Source organism: Battus philenor, unplaced genomic scaffold (assembly GCF_028537555.1).
Source record: "Battus philenor isolate CCGP_79_NKW_IND1 unplaced genomic scaffold, ilBatPhil1.0.hap1 SCAF_24, whole genome shotgun sequence".
Lineage (NCBI taxonomy): Eukaryota > Metazoa > Arthropoda > Insecta > Lepidoptera > Papilionidae > Battus > Battus philenor.
The window spans coordinates 664,067-681,241 of NW_027181687.1; the positions used below are offsets into that span (position 1 = coordinate 664,067).

The window sequence follows — 17,175 nt, forward strand, 5'->3', positions numbered from 1 at the left end:
TTTGAAGTTTTGTTGTAGCATATAGCATATAACAGAAAAAAATTAAATTGAACTCAGAATTACATTGCACAATCAATCAACTACAGCTTTGTAATTTTAAAATACTTGTACGCATTAGCAGGTGGTAATAAAAGTCAAAAAATTATAAAATGATAGCAAACCGTGATCGAGGTGATGCATGAGAGGTACCGGATAGAAATGTAGTTTCGTCGACATATTTTACAGAAAATCAGATTGTTTTTTACCGCTCCGGCATTGATTTATTCTAGATGGCAAAAGGTTGTTGATAACGAAGGTGAATATATTGTTGATTAGAAATAAAAACATGTTAAAAATGTAGTCGTGTGAATTTAACTTAAGAAAGCGACATTACTTTCCTTTTATATATTACATATATACAGAGACTGTTTACAATCGTGAACTTTACAATTTCAATCTCAACGCACGCTCTCATTGCGTAAGGATAACAGAAGTGTTAAAAGTGTTAAAACCGTAGTGATCAGTAACATGAATGCTAAACACATGACTTCATTACTGCTGTATATAAATAAATTTTGGTTACTTTCCTTTTGTTACAAGGTAAATAATTTTAGCGACCATAAATGAATAATTTACCGACATGCGAATATTCTACGAAACCTATATCTTATATTACCGCAAACTTGTTTTTGACCCAAATATTAACTAACTTTAAATCCCAACTTCAAAGAATATAATTATAATATTACTTACAATGCTATTAGCTTAACGATTAAGGACATAGGTCGTAGATAGCAAGTTCGAATCCCCTAGTAATTTATCAACTAAATTATATAACACCGGAAAAGGTGATGGATGATGACAGTAAACCTGCAACATCATGCGTTGGTTTAATAAGATCTAAATAACACTCAATAGCACAGGAGATGAAGTAATACGCACAGCCGGAACACGGTCACAAACCTTTAGAGAAGAATACGACGAAAAAATGAAAATAACATCTGCTAATAAACGGTGATTTCTTAGATAGATAAACCTTATCTTTGAGTGACAGAAAATGAGCTATACATTCGGAGCTTATAGCTTAAAATAAATCAAGCTGTAAGCACAGATTAATTAGATGTGGATTCTATAAACAAGATCTAAGACTTACCAAAAGGTTGCGACGATTTTCTTATTATAGGTTTATATTTCAACATATTTCCTACATCTACTTGAGACGGAATCAATAATTACACATCTATATCCTTAATCATATCATTTAGGTATTTTTTATCTATAAAACATTATTCGTATAGTGTTGCAGCTCCGTAATTTTAGTCAAACGAATGCAGTCTTTTAATAATATATTTACAAGTGTTTATAATGCGATATGTTTGATTTCACTCGGGCAGTCCTCAATTGCCATAACCTAAAGTTGCGAGGCGAAATAAAAATATTCTCTAATCTCATACAAGTTTTTCTTCAGCGAATTTAACAGGTTTCTTTGTTTCCTCGTTTAATTCTACACGACTATTGGCAGTAGAATTATTGTTACGGCTATCTTTAACATCTTCAACTGTTATTTTAATTTCAATGTTCTCTGATTTAACATCGTTATTATTATCAGAACGTTCTTTAGTTACAGCTGGATCAGATTTCTTTGTGGTCACAGTTTTGCGGACAGCACATGTATCTGCAGTATTCTTGTTCTGTATTTGCGGGTAGTGATGTAATATTGCCGTGGTGTTGAATGTTATCTTACCGTATTTGATATATTCTGTTTGTTTTTTATTTTTATCTTGGCTTGTACTTGGTGTATTATATTCTTCGATTGACGGCGTGTGTTTTAACTTGACGGTATTGCTTACAGGACTTAGAGCTCCGCTTTCGATCGCGTCTTTAGTGTCCTCGATTAGATCTAGTGCTATTTTCTTGCTACGTCTTATGTTATCCATGTATGCGTTATATCTGTCCATATCAACGGTGTTGCTCTGTTTAAGTGGAAGCGAATTTGGCAATTTCTTCTGAGGTCTGTCCTGGGCCGTATATCACAATTGTTTTTGATCGGTTTGGCATTTTTTGTTTGGAATATCTGGTTTTGCCGCCGCATTTTCGCGGGCGGCGTTTGTTAGCTATGTCTGCGATTGTACCATTGATATACTGGTTGTTTCGGTGACAATTGTGGGTGCTGGGAGCTCTTCGCTGATGGAATCGTAGATTGGGAATTCACAGCATAGCACACACTTCAAGAACTTCGGAACTTCTACATAAATAGCAGGCGGTATTGGTATAAGCGGAGAAGTTGACGCCTTGTAATACAAATAATCTGGATTATCTCTGTACTTTTCATCAGCGTTCTTTTCCAGTAAAGGAATACCAGATAAAAACAGTATAATCGCTGTCGTAAATAGTGGAGATAACACTGCTACGTACTCAACGCCTTCGATCACGTTCAGCGATATAATAAAAATACCCCACCAAAGTACAACTTCACCGAAATAGTTTGGATGCCGTGATAAACCCCAAAGACCATCGGTACACCATCTGCCTTGATTCGCAGGTTCCTGTCGGAACGCGAACTTTTGAAGGTCCGCATATGTTTCTATGAGCAACCCTATAACAAAGACCCCAGCTCCCGCCGAGTCCAGGGTCGTCATTGTTTTAGGAGCTTTTGGAAATGAATGGTGAGGCGAGTTCATAATGATCACAGGTAGGCTGACCACGTAAACCCAGACAGCCTGAAAAGTGTAAAAGACGGCAAACCTTAGAGTATTGCTTTTCCTATCCTCAAATTGCTTGTCCCTTCCGATATGGTATATCCTGTAGATTAAATAGCCGGAAAGCCTGGCACCCCATACGCAGACAAACGCAGTGACCATCAGCTGTCTGCTGTCATAGTTCTTGAGATGACTGCCGCCTTGGCCGAGGAAAAATGTCAGCAATGCTATAATGATGAAGTTGGCGCCGCCTGTGAAGTCGGTCACTTTGTCGCTCTGGAACAGCGAGGCGATGGTGAAGAACAATATTTGCATTGCTACCGTGACCATTGCGCTTATGGCAAAATTATTTCTATCTATTAAAGGCTCCATGATAAATTTGACACTGGATCAACTATTTGGCATAGGGAGAATCTTGAATAGTGGACACTGCATTGTTCACATCACATATGTACCGGACACATTGTGCTTTCAAAGCTCGCGTATTAAAAAAGCTTTTCAAAGCTTCGTGCGTGGAGCACGACTCGCTTGTAAGCGTCTTACTGAAATAGATCTGACGTTTGGCACGGCGCATGCCCGAATTTTGGGCCGCGCATGCGTAGGAAAGCTCTGCCAGTGGAACTTTGTTACCGGGGCATGCAGGTTGATAGGTGTAAAAGCTTTGAAAGCCTTCAATTAATATATGGTGCATCCTATCCAAAAGTCAATAGTTTCAAAAATAATAAATAACATTATATCATATTAAAATTTATTATTGTTTACTTTCTTTCCCTGCAGACTTTGCACGGCCAAAAGTAAAGGTAAAAAAATATGTATCATATTTCAGAATGATCACTGTATAAAATTTAAAATATTTATCCCTTTTGAAGCGTTTATATCTATAACCAATCACCCTGTATAATTCAATTTTTATTTGTAACAATACTGAATCTATTTATTAAATAAATATATGATCAGTGTTGAATCCATGGGTCGAAAACTCACTTTGACATTCCACTTTTAAAAACCATTCTCTTGACATTGGAATCTTTAATGGAATCAGGCGTTACCTCACCGAAGTCCATCCTAAGTAAGAAAAGGACCAATATTTAGCCACTTCCGCACATGTAATGTGTGTGTGCATGTGCGGAAGTGGCTAAATATTGGTCCTTTTCTAACTGACATTGGAATCTTTAAGGACACCATCGCAACAGGACACTGTTAATAAACATCGACACAACTTCCTCTCATGTGAATAGGTTGTGGGTGAACAAAAATTACTTTAGTACTAAAAAAATTCTTCACGTTTATTCTTTTCATCGTGCCAAGGGAAGAAAAATGATAAAACTAGTATATACACCCAACCCGCATTTCATTTTACATTTTATCTTACGTATAATGCATTGGAAAAACTAATGATATCAAAAATGTATTAGTTATATAAACAAATTGCATGCAATATTCTTTTGCGAATTTTGATTGAAGTTGTATGCTTGCTGTACATACGCCACGAAGCTATCGAAATCTATTACATTGTAACCATACGATTTGCATTAAAATCTTTTCAATAAATTTAAACTCAAAAGAATATCAAAGGATGCACCATTTTCAGCTGCCATCATACACACAATTTATACATATAATAGCGAAATCAAATACAATACCCGGCGATAAATATTGCACATCGACCATTGGAAAGACACTACCTATGTGACGTTTTGTCAGTCGTGCGACAGAGATAGCGCTCTATATAAGCCTAAATTTTTTTTATGGCCCCCGCTATTGGGGTTATTATTCTCGTACCCCTAACTTTTTGGGATCAGGGACTTTATTTTTCAATAATTTTTTTTTCAGTCTTTTCTTTATTTATCACTCTCTTACACGCGTCACAATATCTTTCATTCTTTACTTTTGTCCTTCACAATATCTTTCGTTTTGCTCTTCTATACCTTCTTTCTTTCCTCGCCTTTCTTCCATCATCTTCTTAATCTAAGGTGCTTTAATTTTATCTTACATTTAATTTACCTTTATTTACACATTTATTTTACTTTCTTAATTCTTTATTACACATTTCTTTTTCTATTTCTTATTATTAGTTAACAATTTATTTTGCACAGTGTTTATTAAGTACCTTATTCTATACAGTTTTATTTCTTTCAACCGTATCACTCGCCATGAAGTCTAAATTAGCCGATCGTCTCTTTCCAAAGGTCGATGTTCATTATTCATCGTCGGGTACTGTACTATTCACTGAAATGTTATTCCACGGAATATATTAGCGGGACCAGAAAGTAATGTCGCTTTCTCAAGTGAAATTCACACGACTACATTTTTAACAAGTTTTTATTTCTAATCAACAATATATTCACCTTCGTTATCAACAACCTTTTGCCGTTTATTATATACATTTTTAATGCCGGAACGGTAACAAATGAAACGGTTTTTCTGTGAAATATGTAGACGGAAACGACATTAATTTCCTTCTTATATTTATAGCTATGTAACTCTATGAATTCAAGCAATATTTAACAACTATATGGTTTATTTCACACAACTATTTCATTTGAGTTAGGATAAAACACGACCTTTACGCTCTAGAAGGTTTTTAGTTGATCTAAATTTGCGAAACTTTGTTGGATCATTTGCATCATTGATATTATAATGTACATATCAAACATTGATAAATTTTATTTAAAAAGAGCAACTGTTGAGTTTCAAGCCGGATCTTCAGCGTTCCAAGCTGATGGTAGCTTAATGCTGACAATGTTACAACAATCGACAATTCAATAGCTTATTTAAATAAAAATATTTTATTTTTAAATAAAAATAATAATAGTAAATACACCAATACCTCGACTTGCGTCGTTTCATTTTGCGTTTTTTTCGAAGTTGCGTCGCTGCTTAATTAGTACTAATTTTCACTGTGCATCGTTAGATTTTCGAGGTTGCGTTGTTTTGGGTTCGAGTCTTTAATTTTTTTTTTATTATCTTTTTATTCTAAAAGATGGCAACACTTTTGGATCTAATTACGCCATACCGTCAAACAAGGGGATTCCCTTTCTTACTAAAAATCAATGCAATTTGAATACAGTTTTATTTTCACTTTGTTTTGTTTATTTTAGAGTTCAGTTTCAATTACGAAGTGTGAATTTTTACTTATAGTTTCTGGTTGCAAAAAACGAAAATATTTTTCCAATTTATCTATTGGCAGAGTTATATATTATTTTTGTTTTTTAAAATGTTTACTTTGTTCAATTTTCTTTTTAAAAAGTTGTATTTTCGTAACCCTGGAACCTATCTTCGACCTTTACATGGTTTGCTATAGAAAATCTTAATTCACTTTGCGGCGTTTCAAATTTGCGTCGTGTTTTTTTGTAACGACCACGACGCGAAGTGAGGTATTGGTGTAAATAAAAAAGAAAATTGAGTAACCTCATGATATATACAATCATAATCTTTTAAATTTAGAAGCAATGTTGCTTTTATCGTGAAGTAAGTACAGTAATACCCCGCTTTACGCGACCCCGTTATACGCGGTTTCACTATAACGCGAATTGCAAATTTCGCGCTCAAATGCCTCGAATTACGTGAAAGAGTGCGTATAAATATAATGTAGTCATCAACTTCTCTATGGTGTCTTGACCATCTGTCAAACAATTAAAAACAGTGTTGGGTGTTATGAACGTATTTTACAAGAACGTAAACAAAACGTTACCCAAAAGACAATAGATGTATTTTTCCGTAAAAAATAAGAGTAAGTGTTGCATAAAGTATTCCCAGAATTAAAGTGATTGATTAAAATGATTTGTATTTTTTTTTTGTAATAATTTTTGACTATGTTTAATCATAAACCTCGTTATACGCGAATTTCAGTTAACGCGATTATTTTTGGAACGTATCCCTCGCGTAAAGCGGGGTATTACTGTAATTAGCGGGTTTTATGAATTTCAATCAGCAAAGGGATTGAGAGGTGTTCACTAAAGTCATGAAGGCAGAGAACAGGTAGTACATCAACTGTGATCAAAAAGTACGGTGAAACTTATAAGTTCACGGTTGAACTTAGCTCCGATGAAGCTGTAAAAGCCTTCGGACTAACAGCATTAACATCAACAGAGAATAATCAAGGTGAAATTGTCTTTTAAATCTCCCGAACGTTAGTATGGCAGATAAATATTTTTTCTTAGGTTGGTAGAACTACCTATATTTGCCAAGAGTCTGTTTGTCGTAACTCGAAATATCATTTGACTAAGCCCAAAACGTTTTGAAGGAAGTTTTATGTCTCAAACGCGTCACAGCTAGTATAGGGTGGGCCATAAATTTTTGCACTTTTGAAACATGTGTAGAAATAAAAGTACAAATGCTATTTTGTTTATGATTTATTTACCGTAATTATCAGTTATTAAAATTTATTTTTTAAAAATTACATCATCGAGATGTGCTCCGTCTCGCCGTTGGCACTCCTGTAATCGACTACGTAAACTTTGGAAAACTCGTTGCAAAACTATTTGCAAAAATTTTTGGCCCAATTATAAAATATAATCGTATTAGTTACACCATTTATAACTTGAACACCGCTGTACCAATTTTTAAGGAAATTCGTGTTCGTCTGTTTGTTTATTATTGAAATATAATATTAATTAACTAAAAAAATATATTAACAAAAACAAAACATCGTATAGTTTTGTAAATAATTGAACGCATTTTGTGTAAATTTCAAAATTCGAATTGAATATGCAGTCATTGATTAGTGGTACGGAGTTTGTACAGTCAGCTAGTGACGTCATAAAGTTTTTTTTTTAATATTAAATCGTGGTTGTCGTTCAAGCCCATAGACGTACACTGTATGGCATAGCGATCGCAGTGTTATTAATGCATAAAATGTGATTTATATAAGATTGTATCTTGTGAACCGAACTAGTGTCAAGTCTTGATTGGTCGATGTCATACTGCATTAGTTCTTCGCGATTTTTTTTACCAAAAACTTTACTTATATCGTTCACTGTATTCACCTGATTTGGCTCCGTGCGACTTCTGGCTATTCAGTAAACTCAAAAAACCAATTCTGGTACACCGTTTTGACAAGATTGAGGAGGTAAAAACCCAATCATATCATAGTTACATAGACTGGAAAAAGCATTGGCAAAAGTGCGTTTTATCGAACGATGACTTTAAAGAAGATGAAATTAATTCACCTTACTTTTCGATCACAGTATTATATATAATGCTTCGCTGTATGTTACTTTCATTTATTTACATATCTATCTCTTTCATATAAATGTGCGATGGGAAAACAAATTTGCATCTGAATAATAAGCCGAGGTACGACAAGATCGAAGGTACATTGAGGGCGCTGCATGGCATCTCCGGGCAGACAAATGCTTGGCAAGCCGGCGTTCATTTCGGGAATATAGGTTAAACGTAAACATGGGAAATGGGTCGTGCGGTATCTGGGGCAGCTGCTCACCCCGCGGGCGATAAATGGATCGTTATAAAACTGACTCTGTCGATTTGTTTCGCTATAGATTAATCACCGGCTCCCTGATGGATCAATACGTCAAGTAAATTTAATAAAAACTCCTTATAGATGCTTTGTTGGATTAATTTACAATTGCACGTCAAAAGTTGCAGTGGGCGGTGAACTGAACGTTGAGGCTCGAAGATTCTAGAACTGACCTCTAGGTGAGCCGACGATATAGTCAAGGTTACGTGAGATCGCTGGACCTGTCATCTTTAGAAGAGTCGATATGGGCATCTATCAGCAGTGACAGCAATAAGCAATAAACCATTTTTCAAATTTCGAAAACCCTTTTTTTCCAATATTATCATTACGATACCTGTTATCTTTGAAACCATTGATTTTTGGATATCAGATATTATTTGATAGCAAATATATATATTCACGCGTTCTAAATTTTTACACCTATTAACAATCACCATGTATATGATCACTCTGAAATATGCTACAGAATTTTATTGTATTGGAATGCAACAGGCCAGGAGCTTCTGGCAGTACAAAGTATGAGACAAAAGTGTTACAAATATATATATGTAAGTGTGTGTATGTGTGTCGCAGCTATACAGTTTCGCACGCCCTCAACAGATGGCGCTAGTAGTTTCCCCGAATAAACATATAAAAGGGGCACCGCGAATTTAAATTGACATAAACAAAAAAGACTCTACAACGACACGACGTATTTATCCTTAAATATATTTTAATACATTAAAAAGTGTATCATGAAAGCTAATTGAATTATCATTGTGTGCAAATTGAATGGCTAAATATGACGACCTCCTTTGTTTGAACACTCCTACGCCGGTATAGGAATGTATTATCGCTAGTCTTATCAAATAAACACTCGAATCGTAAATAATTTCCGGATAAGTGTCTTTTAATATCGACCGGTATATCTCTGTCTCTTTCTTTATCGACTATCTTTTCACACAAGCTTAATATTTAAAAAGGAATAGAGTATGTACATATTTTTTATTACGCCTACATTTTTACAAAATGAATGTATCCGTCATTGTTGAATGTCTCTGTGTCTCCTTGACATTTATTATTCCCGCCTTCCTCGTTTTCTCCTTCCACTTTGCTCTATCTGACGTTTCGTTCGGAAACATTGCAGAACCGCATGTCTTTTTTGACCACATCCATTCATTTAGTTTTCCGTCGCCCTCTGGGTCTGGTACCTGGTATGTTGAGATTGGACACGACGTTGCCTGCGTACTCTGGGGTTTCCTCTTTACGTCATTGTTGAATGTACGTTTGCGAAATTATGATCTCCCGAACTCTTTAAGGCCTAGGCTTCAATCCAAAGATATTTATGGGGAATAGACCATTATCACCACGCTTAGCAAGCGGTTTGGAGATCGCAGTGCGGTATATAACGCAGAGGATGCTGCAGCGTATCCTCTGGAAACTTGTTTATCAGCTGTGGCAATCCTTTTGTCTTCTTCTATCTTCTCAGTCCTCTACCGCAGGAGTATCACTGTTATAATATATCTAACGATATATAAACCTTATATCTATTATTGTATATACTTGTGTATACACACGTAATTATACGTGTCTTGTTAAATATTCAAGAAAGTAAGAAAAGGACTAATATATAGCTACTTCCGCTATGTAGCAGTAGTCGTGCAATAAAGTGCACCGCCCGCCAGCCCGCTGATAAATGCGCATGCGGCAAACAATGCTGCTTTTTAAGATCGGTGTTTGACACTAATTTGTGTTATTTTTGAATCATTTAGGTTATTTAAATCATAGCAAGGAAAACGAATCAACTTGTTTAAAGTAAATAATGATCAACTATACGCATCTAAACTAAACAACTGGTGATGGGACGTTTTTATATTATGTCTGAACATGAGTATGTATTCTATGTATCTACATCAGAGGTTCCCGGATTTCTCAAAAGACCAATGGTTCTGGTTGACCTTCAGGAGTTAAACTTTTACTATACTTCCAAAAGTCGATAAAAAATATTAATATACAAACACAAAACGCAAGTATTTTAACCGTTTACAAGTCTTTACATGCGTTGTAAATCTTGACACGTTAAACTAAGTATTGTTTTTTCAAGCAACAGAGGTCAGCATTTTTAAAATTATTTATGCCTTCATTGATGAAGCCAAGTCAATATAGTTTTCCACTATCGAAAGCAGATAAATTTTCGTCGTCCAAGGTTTAGAATTATGAAGCCTTATATTTGTGACGTCATGATCCAAGATCTAGACCCTTAAAAGTCTTCCGAGGTCCGTTGAGATTCCTGGACCACAATAGCAACAAAGTTCAGCTAAGAGTCGCGAACCTTCTTTAGAAAGCGGTTGAAAGAGATCAATATACAGTGGTCTCACAATATATTTATAAAAATATTTTTTACGTTTACAGTAATTATAAATTAAAAAAAATTGGCGATTTCCATAGTGTATTTATAAGGCACCGCTAAAAACTGGCTGTACCAAAGTTTCAACTGCAAAAAGTTTTTTAATCGAATGCCGCAAAACATACGTGGACTACCATTTGAACAATTCAAAATGCATATTAAAAGTAAATTGACGGAAAAAGCTCATTTTATTCAATAAACGAATATTTAAATGACAAGAATCCTTGACAGTGATGTCGTCTGATTATTTTGATTTCGTTTAGACTATATCTGATAAAGTGTATATGTATAAATCTGTTTTACAATTTATTAAAATATGTATTATTGTGAAGTTTCTTCCTCCTTCTTCTCCACAACTATGACAACTAGCGAAGCAGAGTAGAGTCAAAAATAAAATAGATTAAAAAAAGAATTGACGGCCAATAAGAGTTCTGTTAAAAGTCCCAATTTTGAACAAATGAATTTTATCTTTATCCTCTAAGAATATGAACAAAACACTCACGTGGGTCGGACCCCTGGGTCGATGTTGTTGGCATTGATGTACATAGTGGCCATGTCTGAGACAATCTTGAGGAATTCCTCTTCGACCTCACGATGAACGAACTCCTCAAGCGTAATTCCACCCAGGTTGAGTGTAAGGGTAGAATGAGGAGGAGGACTGATGGGTTCAGGCGTTGGTTCCGGCTCGGGTTCATATGGAATTTGTCCTGAAATTACCAAAGAAATTAACATGGAATTCCACATTCACAAGCCGGAAGACGCAGTGTAGAATGCCCCCCCCCCCCCCTAATAAATGGACCAACGTAAGAAAAGGACCAATATTTAGCCACTTCCGTACATGCAGTGATAGTCGTGCAACACGTGTTTCACCCCTCCACACTGTTGAGTTCACTGTTTCGCATTGTTTGCCGCATGCGCATTTGTCAGCGGGCTGGCGGGCGGTGCACTTTGTTGCATGACTACCACTGCATGTGTGGAAGTAGCTATATATTGGTCTTTTTCTTACTTAGGATGGACTTCCGCAAAGTAACGCCTGATTCCATTAAAAATGGACCAACGTTGTGGAGTTCTTAACAAATCAGTATATGCAGCGCAAAACTGGTCATCGTGTTGATGTTTGAAAGAGATTATGTCTTGCAGTGGGCCTCTATCGGCTGAAATAATAATTATGATGCTGAAAATATTTATCGTATTCACATAGTTACTTACTGAGGATTTTGACGCTAAAACTGAATCCTTTCATGAACTGCATGCCAGGTTTCGCTTCGAAACGCACGAACATCCTGTTGACGTCCAAGAACCTATACCGGCGTTCAGAATTCAATGTGTAGGAGAATATAAGTCCATCGTTTCCGGATGCGTCCACACCACCTGTCAAATGTTTGTATTAATAATTTCAATTGAGTTGTTTTTCTTTTCTTGTACTATTATTATAGCTAGGTTTATGCACGAGAGTTATCTACAACGAATTAGGAATAAGGAAATCCGTAGTCGAACAAAACTAACTAGTATAGCCCAGTGAAATGGCAAGTTGAAAAAACAGTAGGCAGGCTTCATAGCGCGCAAATATCCGCTGGAGCCTTAAGGCTCTGAAGACCACGGACACGCAATCACAACGGAGGACGTCCACGAGATCATCAGAACATCTCTGGATGTAGGCCGCCTCAAACCGATCCTATTGGAAATCTATGGCAGAAGCCTTTGTCTAGCAATGAATGACTAACTGTTGAAAGGAAATGATAATAAATAAAAATGTGACAGTGTAACACTAGGTTATGTTGTGGATGGGATAAATCGTTTGTAAATTTATTCAATTTGACCCAATTTAAGTGTTAGCGAAGTCTCTGCAACGCGCCTTCTGATAGGCTGATGTTCGTTATGATTTAGATGTTAGTATTGGGAATTAAATATGAATTCAAGTTTATCGTTACGAAGTATAAGATAAGTTTGTGTTTGATGTTAACAAAACACCGTTACAAAACAAAATATCGCGGTAAAATATCAACAAAGTTTCACCTGGTTTAACCAAAAGATAATCTCCCAGATGTCCATTGACGGCAAAGTCTGTGATGTTCAACTCGATTCCCTCTCCTTCGCCATAGAAAATCCAATCGATGATGTTATTCGTGGGGTAGTTATTCGGATAATTAGGCGATGTCACTATCACCGGTTCTTCTCCAATCGTTATGTGTATTGGTGCGACATGCTTGTCAAAATCTGCTGACTTAAAATCGAACTCCTCACGATGTTGTGATTTGAATTCATTCATCGCTTTATCATACTCCGAATTCGTGAGATGGTCATAGTTTGTTTTAGAAGATTCTGTTGTACCTTCTGTTTCTTCTAAATGCACATCCGTCTTTGTAGATTTAACAGTATCGATCATCTCCGCATCTGGTTCTTTAGGACTGTCACTTGGCTCTAAAGCATCATGTAAGTATTCTATAGGTTTAGGTTGAGGTGCTTTTTCCTCCACGGATCGAGTGTCGTCCGGGAAAGGCTCAACTTCTTCCAGAGACAATTCGGTAATATTCTTATTAGATAATTTATCATGTGCAAATAACTCTTCCAAGTCATCGTCACTAATAGTTTCATAATCTTTGTCTAAATCTATAACTTTTTTGTATACTTCGTCAAGTTCCTTTTCTTCGTCGGTAGGAGACATTTTTTCATCCCAATTTTCTGATAGTTTATCCCAATGTTCTAATACATCATCATATGCTTCTTGATAACTTTTAAGATCTTCTTCTTTCATATTCATTATATCATCTATATCTAGATTTTCCAACTTTTTAATGCTTTTTATACTTTCGCTATCACCTAATTCGTCATCTGTAGAGTCTAATATTTTCTTAGCTTCCTCAACTGTCTCGTTCAGGTTCGACTGATTATAAGCCGGTACAGATATTAATCCCAAAGAGTCATTGTCGCTTTCATCTTCATTAAGAATTTTTTGCGTTTCTAAAAATATTTCAGCCGTGTAATTCTTTTTGTCATTACTGTTTGCTATGTCCTCAGTGTCTACATCAAACAGTTTAGAGGAACTTAACGGCTCTTTTGTAAATGTTGTTGCGTTTTCTATTTTATCTGTACTTCTTTCCTTACTGTCGTCTAGTGATTGTTTTATTCTATTTAAATCAGCGATTTCCGCTCTCAAGTCATCCATTTCTGATAAATCATCATCATTGATATCTGATTCTTGATGCTCATTTTTCTGGTCATCGATTGTATCATCATCGACTTCAGATCTATTGTCTTCGATTTGGTAATCGACTAATTCGTCGTCGGTTTCAAGGTTTTCTGAGTTTATTCGATCATCGTTCTCAATTCTAAACTTTTCGATTTCCTCCGCAACTTTCTTATCAATTTCCTCGTCTGCATTATCGATTTGTTTCAGAGTGTTGGTAACACTTTTTTCAATTGACTTATCAGCTACTTCTTTATTTTCCGCGCTGACGATACCGAATTTTTCTAGTTCATCACTATACCAATCATAATCTCCATCGTTCTGCCAATAACCGGGAAATGAATCCACATCCTGCTGTAGGGCTGTAACAAAATAAAATATGTTAACACATTACACTTCATTGAAAGCTGTTTTTTTTATTGACACTCAAGTTCTAAATAGTTTTCATACATACAATATGATTATTTGTATATTTAAATGCTTTAAAGGAATAAATGTAGAGCTCATTTACCAGCAATTAATGCTGGTATATGCTTTACAAATATTAATGTCTTCCGGAAATAAATAACATAGTAAGTACATAAAAATTCATTATTGTTTACTATCTCTCCCTGTACACTTCGCACTGTCTGAAGTTACAAGCGTATAGCATTTTAATAGATTAATGTAACATTTCAGATTGATCACTTTATAAAAGTTGATTGAATATATGTTCATTCATTCACCTTTTTAAGCACACACCTGTAATTAATCATCCTGTACAGGTGTTTAGGTCGAATAGTCATCTTGGTTAGCAACTTTTAAAGTTTGAAATTTTTTTCAATAAAGAAATATTGTTATAAACAGCAGACGACTTATTGCTGAGTAAGTAAGCTAGGCAAGACATAACACGTATCTCTTCGTCTAAAGATGGTGTAACACAAGGGACATAAAAAGATGAGGGAGTCAGTTCTAACTCAGGCTCCGAAGGCATCGCGGCTCACCAGAGTTCTAGCTTAAATTGTCAAGAGTCCTAAAATCGATTCAAGGGGAATTACCTTCTATTAGAATTAGACTCCCAATATCGCTTCTTATTAAGTCATACACAGTGACTTGTTTCTTATATAAGTAAGAAAAGGACCAATATTTAGCCACTTCCGCACATGCAGTGGTAGTCGGGCAACAAAGTGCACCGCCCGCCAGCCCGCTGATAAATGCGTATGCGGCAAACAATGCGAATTACACAACTGCCACCGTCAAATCACTCAACACGTGTTTCACCCCTCCACGGGGCATCTTCAGGAGTTATGTTACACCGATTAGTGCCAAACACAGACTCTGTGTTTGCGGTGCGCTTTGTTGCACGACTACCGCTGCATGTGCGGAAGTGGCTAAATATTGGTCCTTTCCTTACTTAGGATGGACTTCCGCAAGGTAACGCTTGATTTCATTAAATATTGTTTCTTATAGTTTTAAAAAAAGAAATCTCCTTATAATGTAATTTGACTATTTAAAAAGAAACACACTACTGCCAAAAGAAAACAGAGTATATGTTGATATGAAAAGAGCTTGTCATTTATCCCGCCAGGGTGTTTCAAAACGCACATAACCTTCAAAAATGAAGATAAGACTGATTAGAAGAAGGTTTATAGAGGTTTTTCAACATAGAATAGGATCTATTTTCGGAACATGACTCTACTCTCTTACAATCTCTCACCTCGCGACCTTTGATAATTCCGTGACTGCACATACACGATGATAAATTTTCCACTTTCGTGCGCATGCGAAATTATTACGATTCATGTTTAGTCTTCTCTTAAAGTCGTTAAGACCTAAGTGCTATTGGACAGGCAAAATAGTGAGTGGACAGATGACCTTTAACATGGTCTTATATGGTCTTATTTCAAATCTATGGAAGGCCAATGACCACCAGAGTATGTTCAATTTAAATTATATTGATAATGAATATCACTTTTATGATTTATCGTTTTTTTTTTATAATTTTAATACTCGAAAACAGATACATTTACCAATATTTCAACGACCGTTTAGAGTAAATCATCACCATTATCATCATCGTGACAGCTGATAGACGACGAATTCAAGGGTAAGCCTCCAGAAACATCACCACAAAGACATGGTTTGTACTGCCCGCATCTAGTAACTTGCCGCGACCCTGAATATTCCTTCGGTCGTTGAAAGTAAAAATACGAATAAATTTTTCAATATGTAATGAGAATTGTGTACGCATTAATCTATATTTATAAGCATTATGCGGCGATGACGTCACTGCGCTGTGACGTCATTGCGTGACGTAATGAGTAAAAAAGACACGATGAGGCAAGCCGGCGTGAATGCGCCCGTCGGCCTGTGACGTCACAGCGCCGCGAATGCAGACAATTGTCCGGTCTGGAATGCAGTGCGTCAATTCTTTAGTCTCGGGTCATTGGGAATTTTTTTCCTATTGAAATAGTATATATATTGAAACAGTTTTCATTGCTATTTATTACTATATACATTTGTGAAACATTTCGTCCACAGCTGAACGTAAGGTTCTATTCGATAGGAGTGGCAGGAAATGGGTTGCATTCAACGTTTTCATCTAAACAAAATCAGTCTACTTTTTATGTTGACGTTACTGGTAAGCTTTAGCGGTTCAAGGTCACTGATCCAAAACCTCAAAGTCTCACTGACCGGGCATAATGTGGCTTGCACACTGTCCATCTTAACTTTTTTAAACGGTTTTATTTAGTTCGACCCGTACGGAATTTATTTGGATCAAAATTAGAAATTGAAATTTAAGCACCTTCCCGTTGTCAGATTGATGTGAAATTTGGTACACACATTTAATTTAGATGACAATACAAAATAATAAAATCAATAACATTATAAATCGAAGATGGCCGCCGATACAAAATGGCGGATTACGCATTTTTCCTTAACCCCCTCAATATGGGTATCAAATGGTACCCATAGTTTATTTGTCATTGTCATTAGTAGGCTACACTAGTAATACACGATGATTATGTCAAAATTTAAAATTCAAGATGGACGCCGTTCCAATGTGGCGGATTAGGTACATATTTTTCCACAACCACCACAATATGGGTATCAAAAAACCGTTTAACTTAAAAGTTTTTTAAATGTATTTTATTTTATTTAGGCATTTCGTACATTTCACCTTCTTGGGAACACAGGGACAATTTGACTTTATAATTTTTCCAATTTCTATTTTATTTTCTCACTCCATATATCCATCTTGATATCCATTCATTCTTCCTTTTGCTCTCACATTATCTCTAATATCTATTCATTCTTTTACCTACATTTATTTAATTTCTCATTATACTTTTATTATTTATGTCTTCTATCTATGCCATATATTTATCACATAAATTCTCAGTCATAATTTACAATTTTTCTCCTTTACCTATAACCTTTCCGCATTTATCCAAAAAGATCTAGC

At 35.7% G+C, this 17,175-nt stretch overlaps 3 protein-coding genes across 3 annotated transcripts in view; all 3 read right to left on the reverse strand.

The window, feature by feature from the left end:
• LOC137924546 (interaptin-like) overlaps positions 1 to 17,175 on the reverse strand; it is a 47,963-nt gene that overhangs the window by 14,942 nt on the left and 15,846 nt on the right. Inside the window, exons 2-4 of the mRNA XM_068767935.1 lie at positions 12,560 to 14,092; positions 11,753 to 11,914; positions 11,046 to 11,250 (exon numbers count right to left, since the gene is read on the reverse strand). Coding sequence (XP_068624036.1) covers positions 11,046 to 11,250; positions 11,753 to 11,914; positions 12,560 to 14,092 — 1,900 coding nt within the window. The remainder of the gene's footprint in view (positions 1 to 11,045; positions 11,251 to 11,752; positions 11,915 to 12,559; positions 14,093 to 17,175) is intronic.
• On the reverse strand, positions 1,171 to 1,950 carry LOC137924672 (uncharacterized). The gene has a single exon (XM_068768093.1). The coding sequence runs from the start codon at positions 1,935 to 1,937 to the stop codon at positions 1,428 to 1,430; it is 510 nt and encodes a 169-aa protein (XP_068624194.1). The 5' UTR covers positions 1,938 to 1,950; the 3' UTR covers positions 1,171 to 1,427.
• Positions 2,091 to 3,090, reverse strand: LOC137924671 (uncharacterized). Its single transcript, XM_068768092.1, has one exon. The coding sequence runs from the start codon at positions 3,048 to 3,050 to the stop codon at positions 2,094 to 2,096; it is 957 nt and encodes a 318-aa protein (XP_068624193.1). The 5' UTR covers positions 3,051 to 3,090; the 3' UTR covers positions 2,091 to 2,093.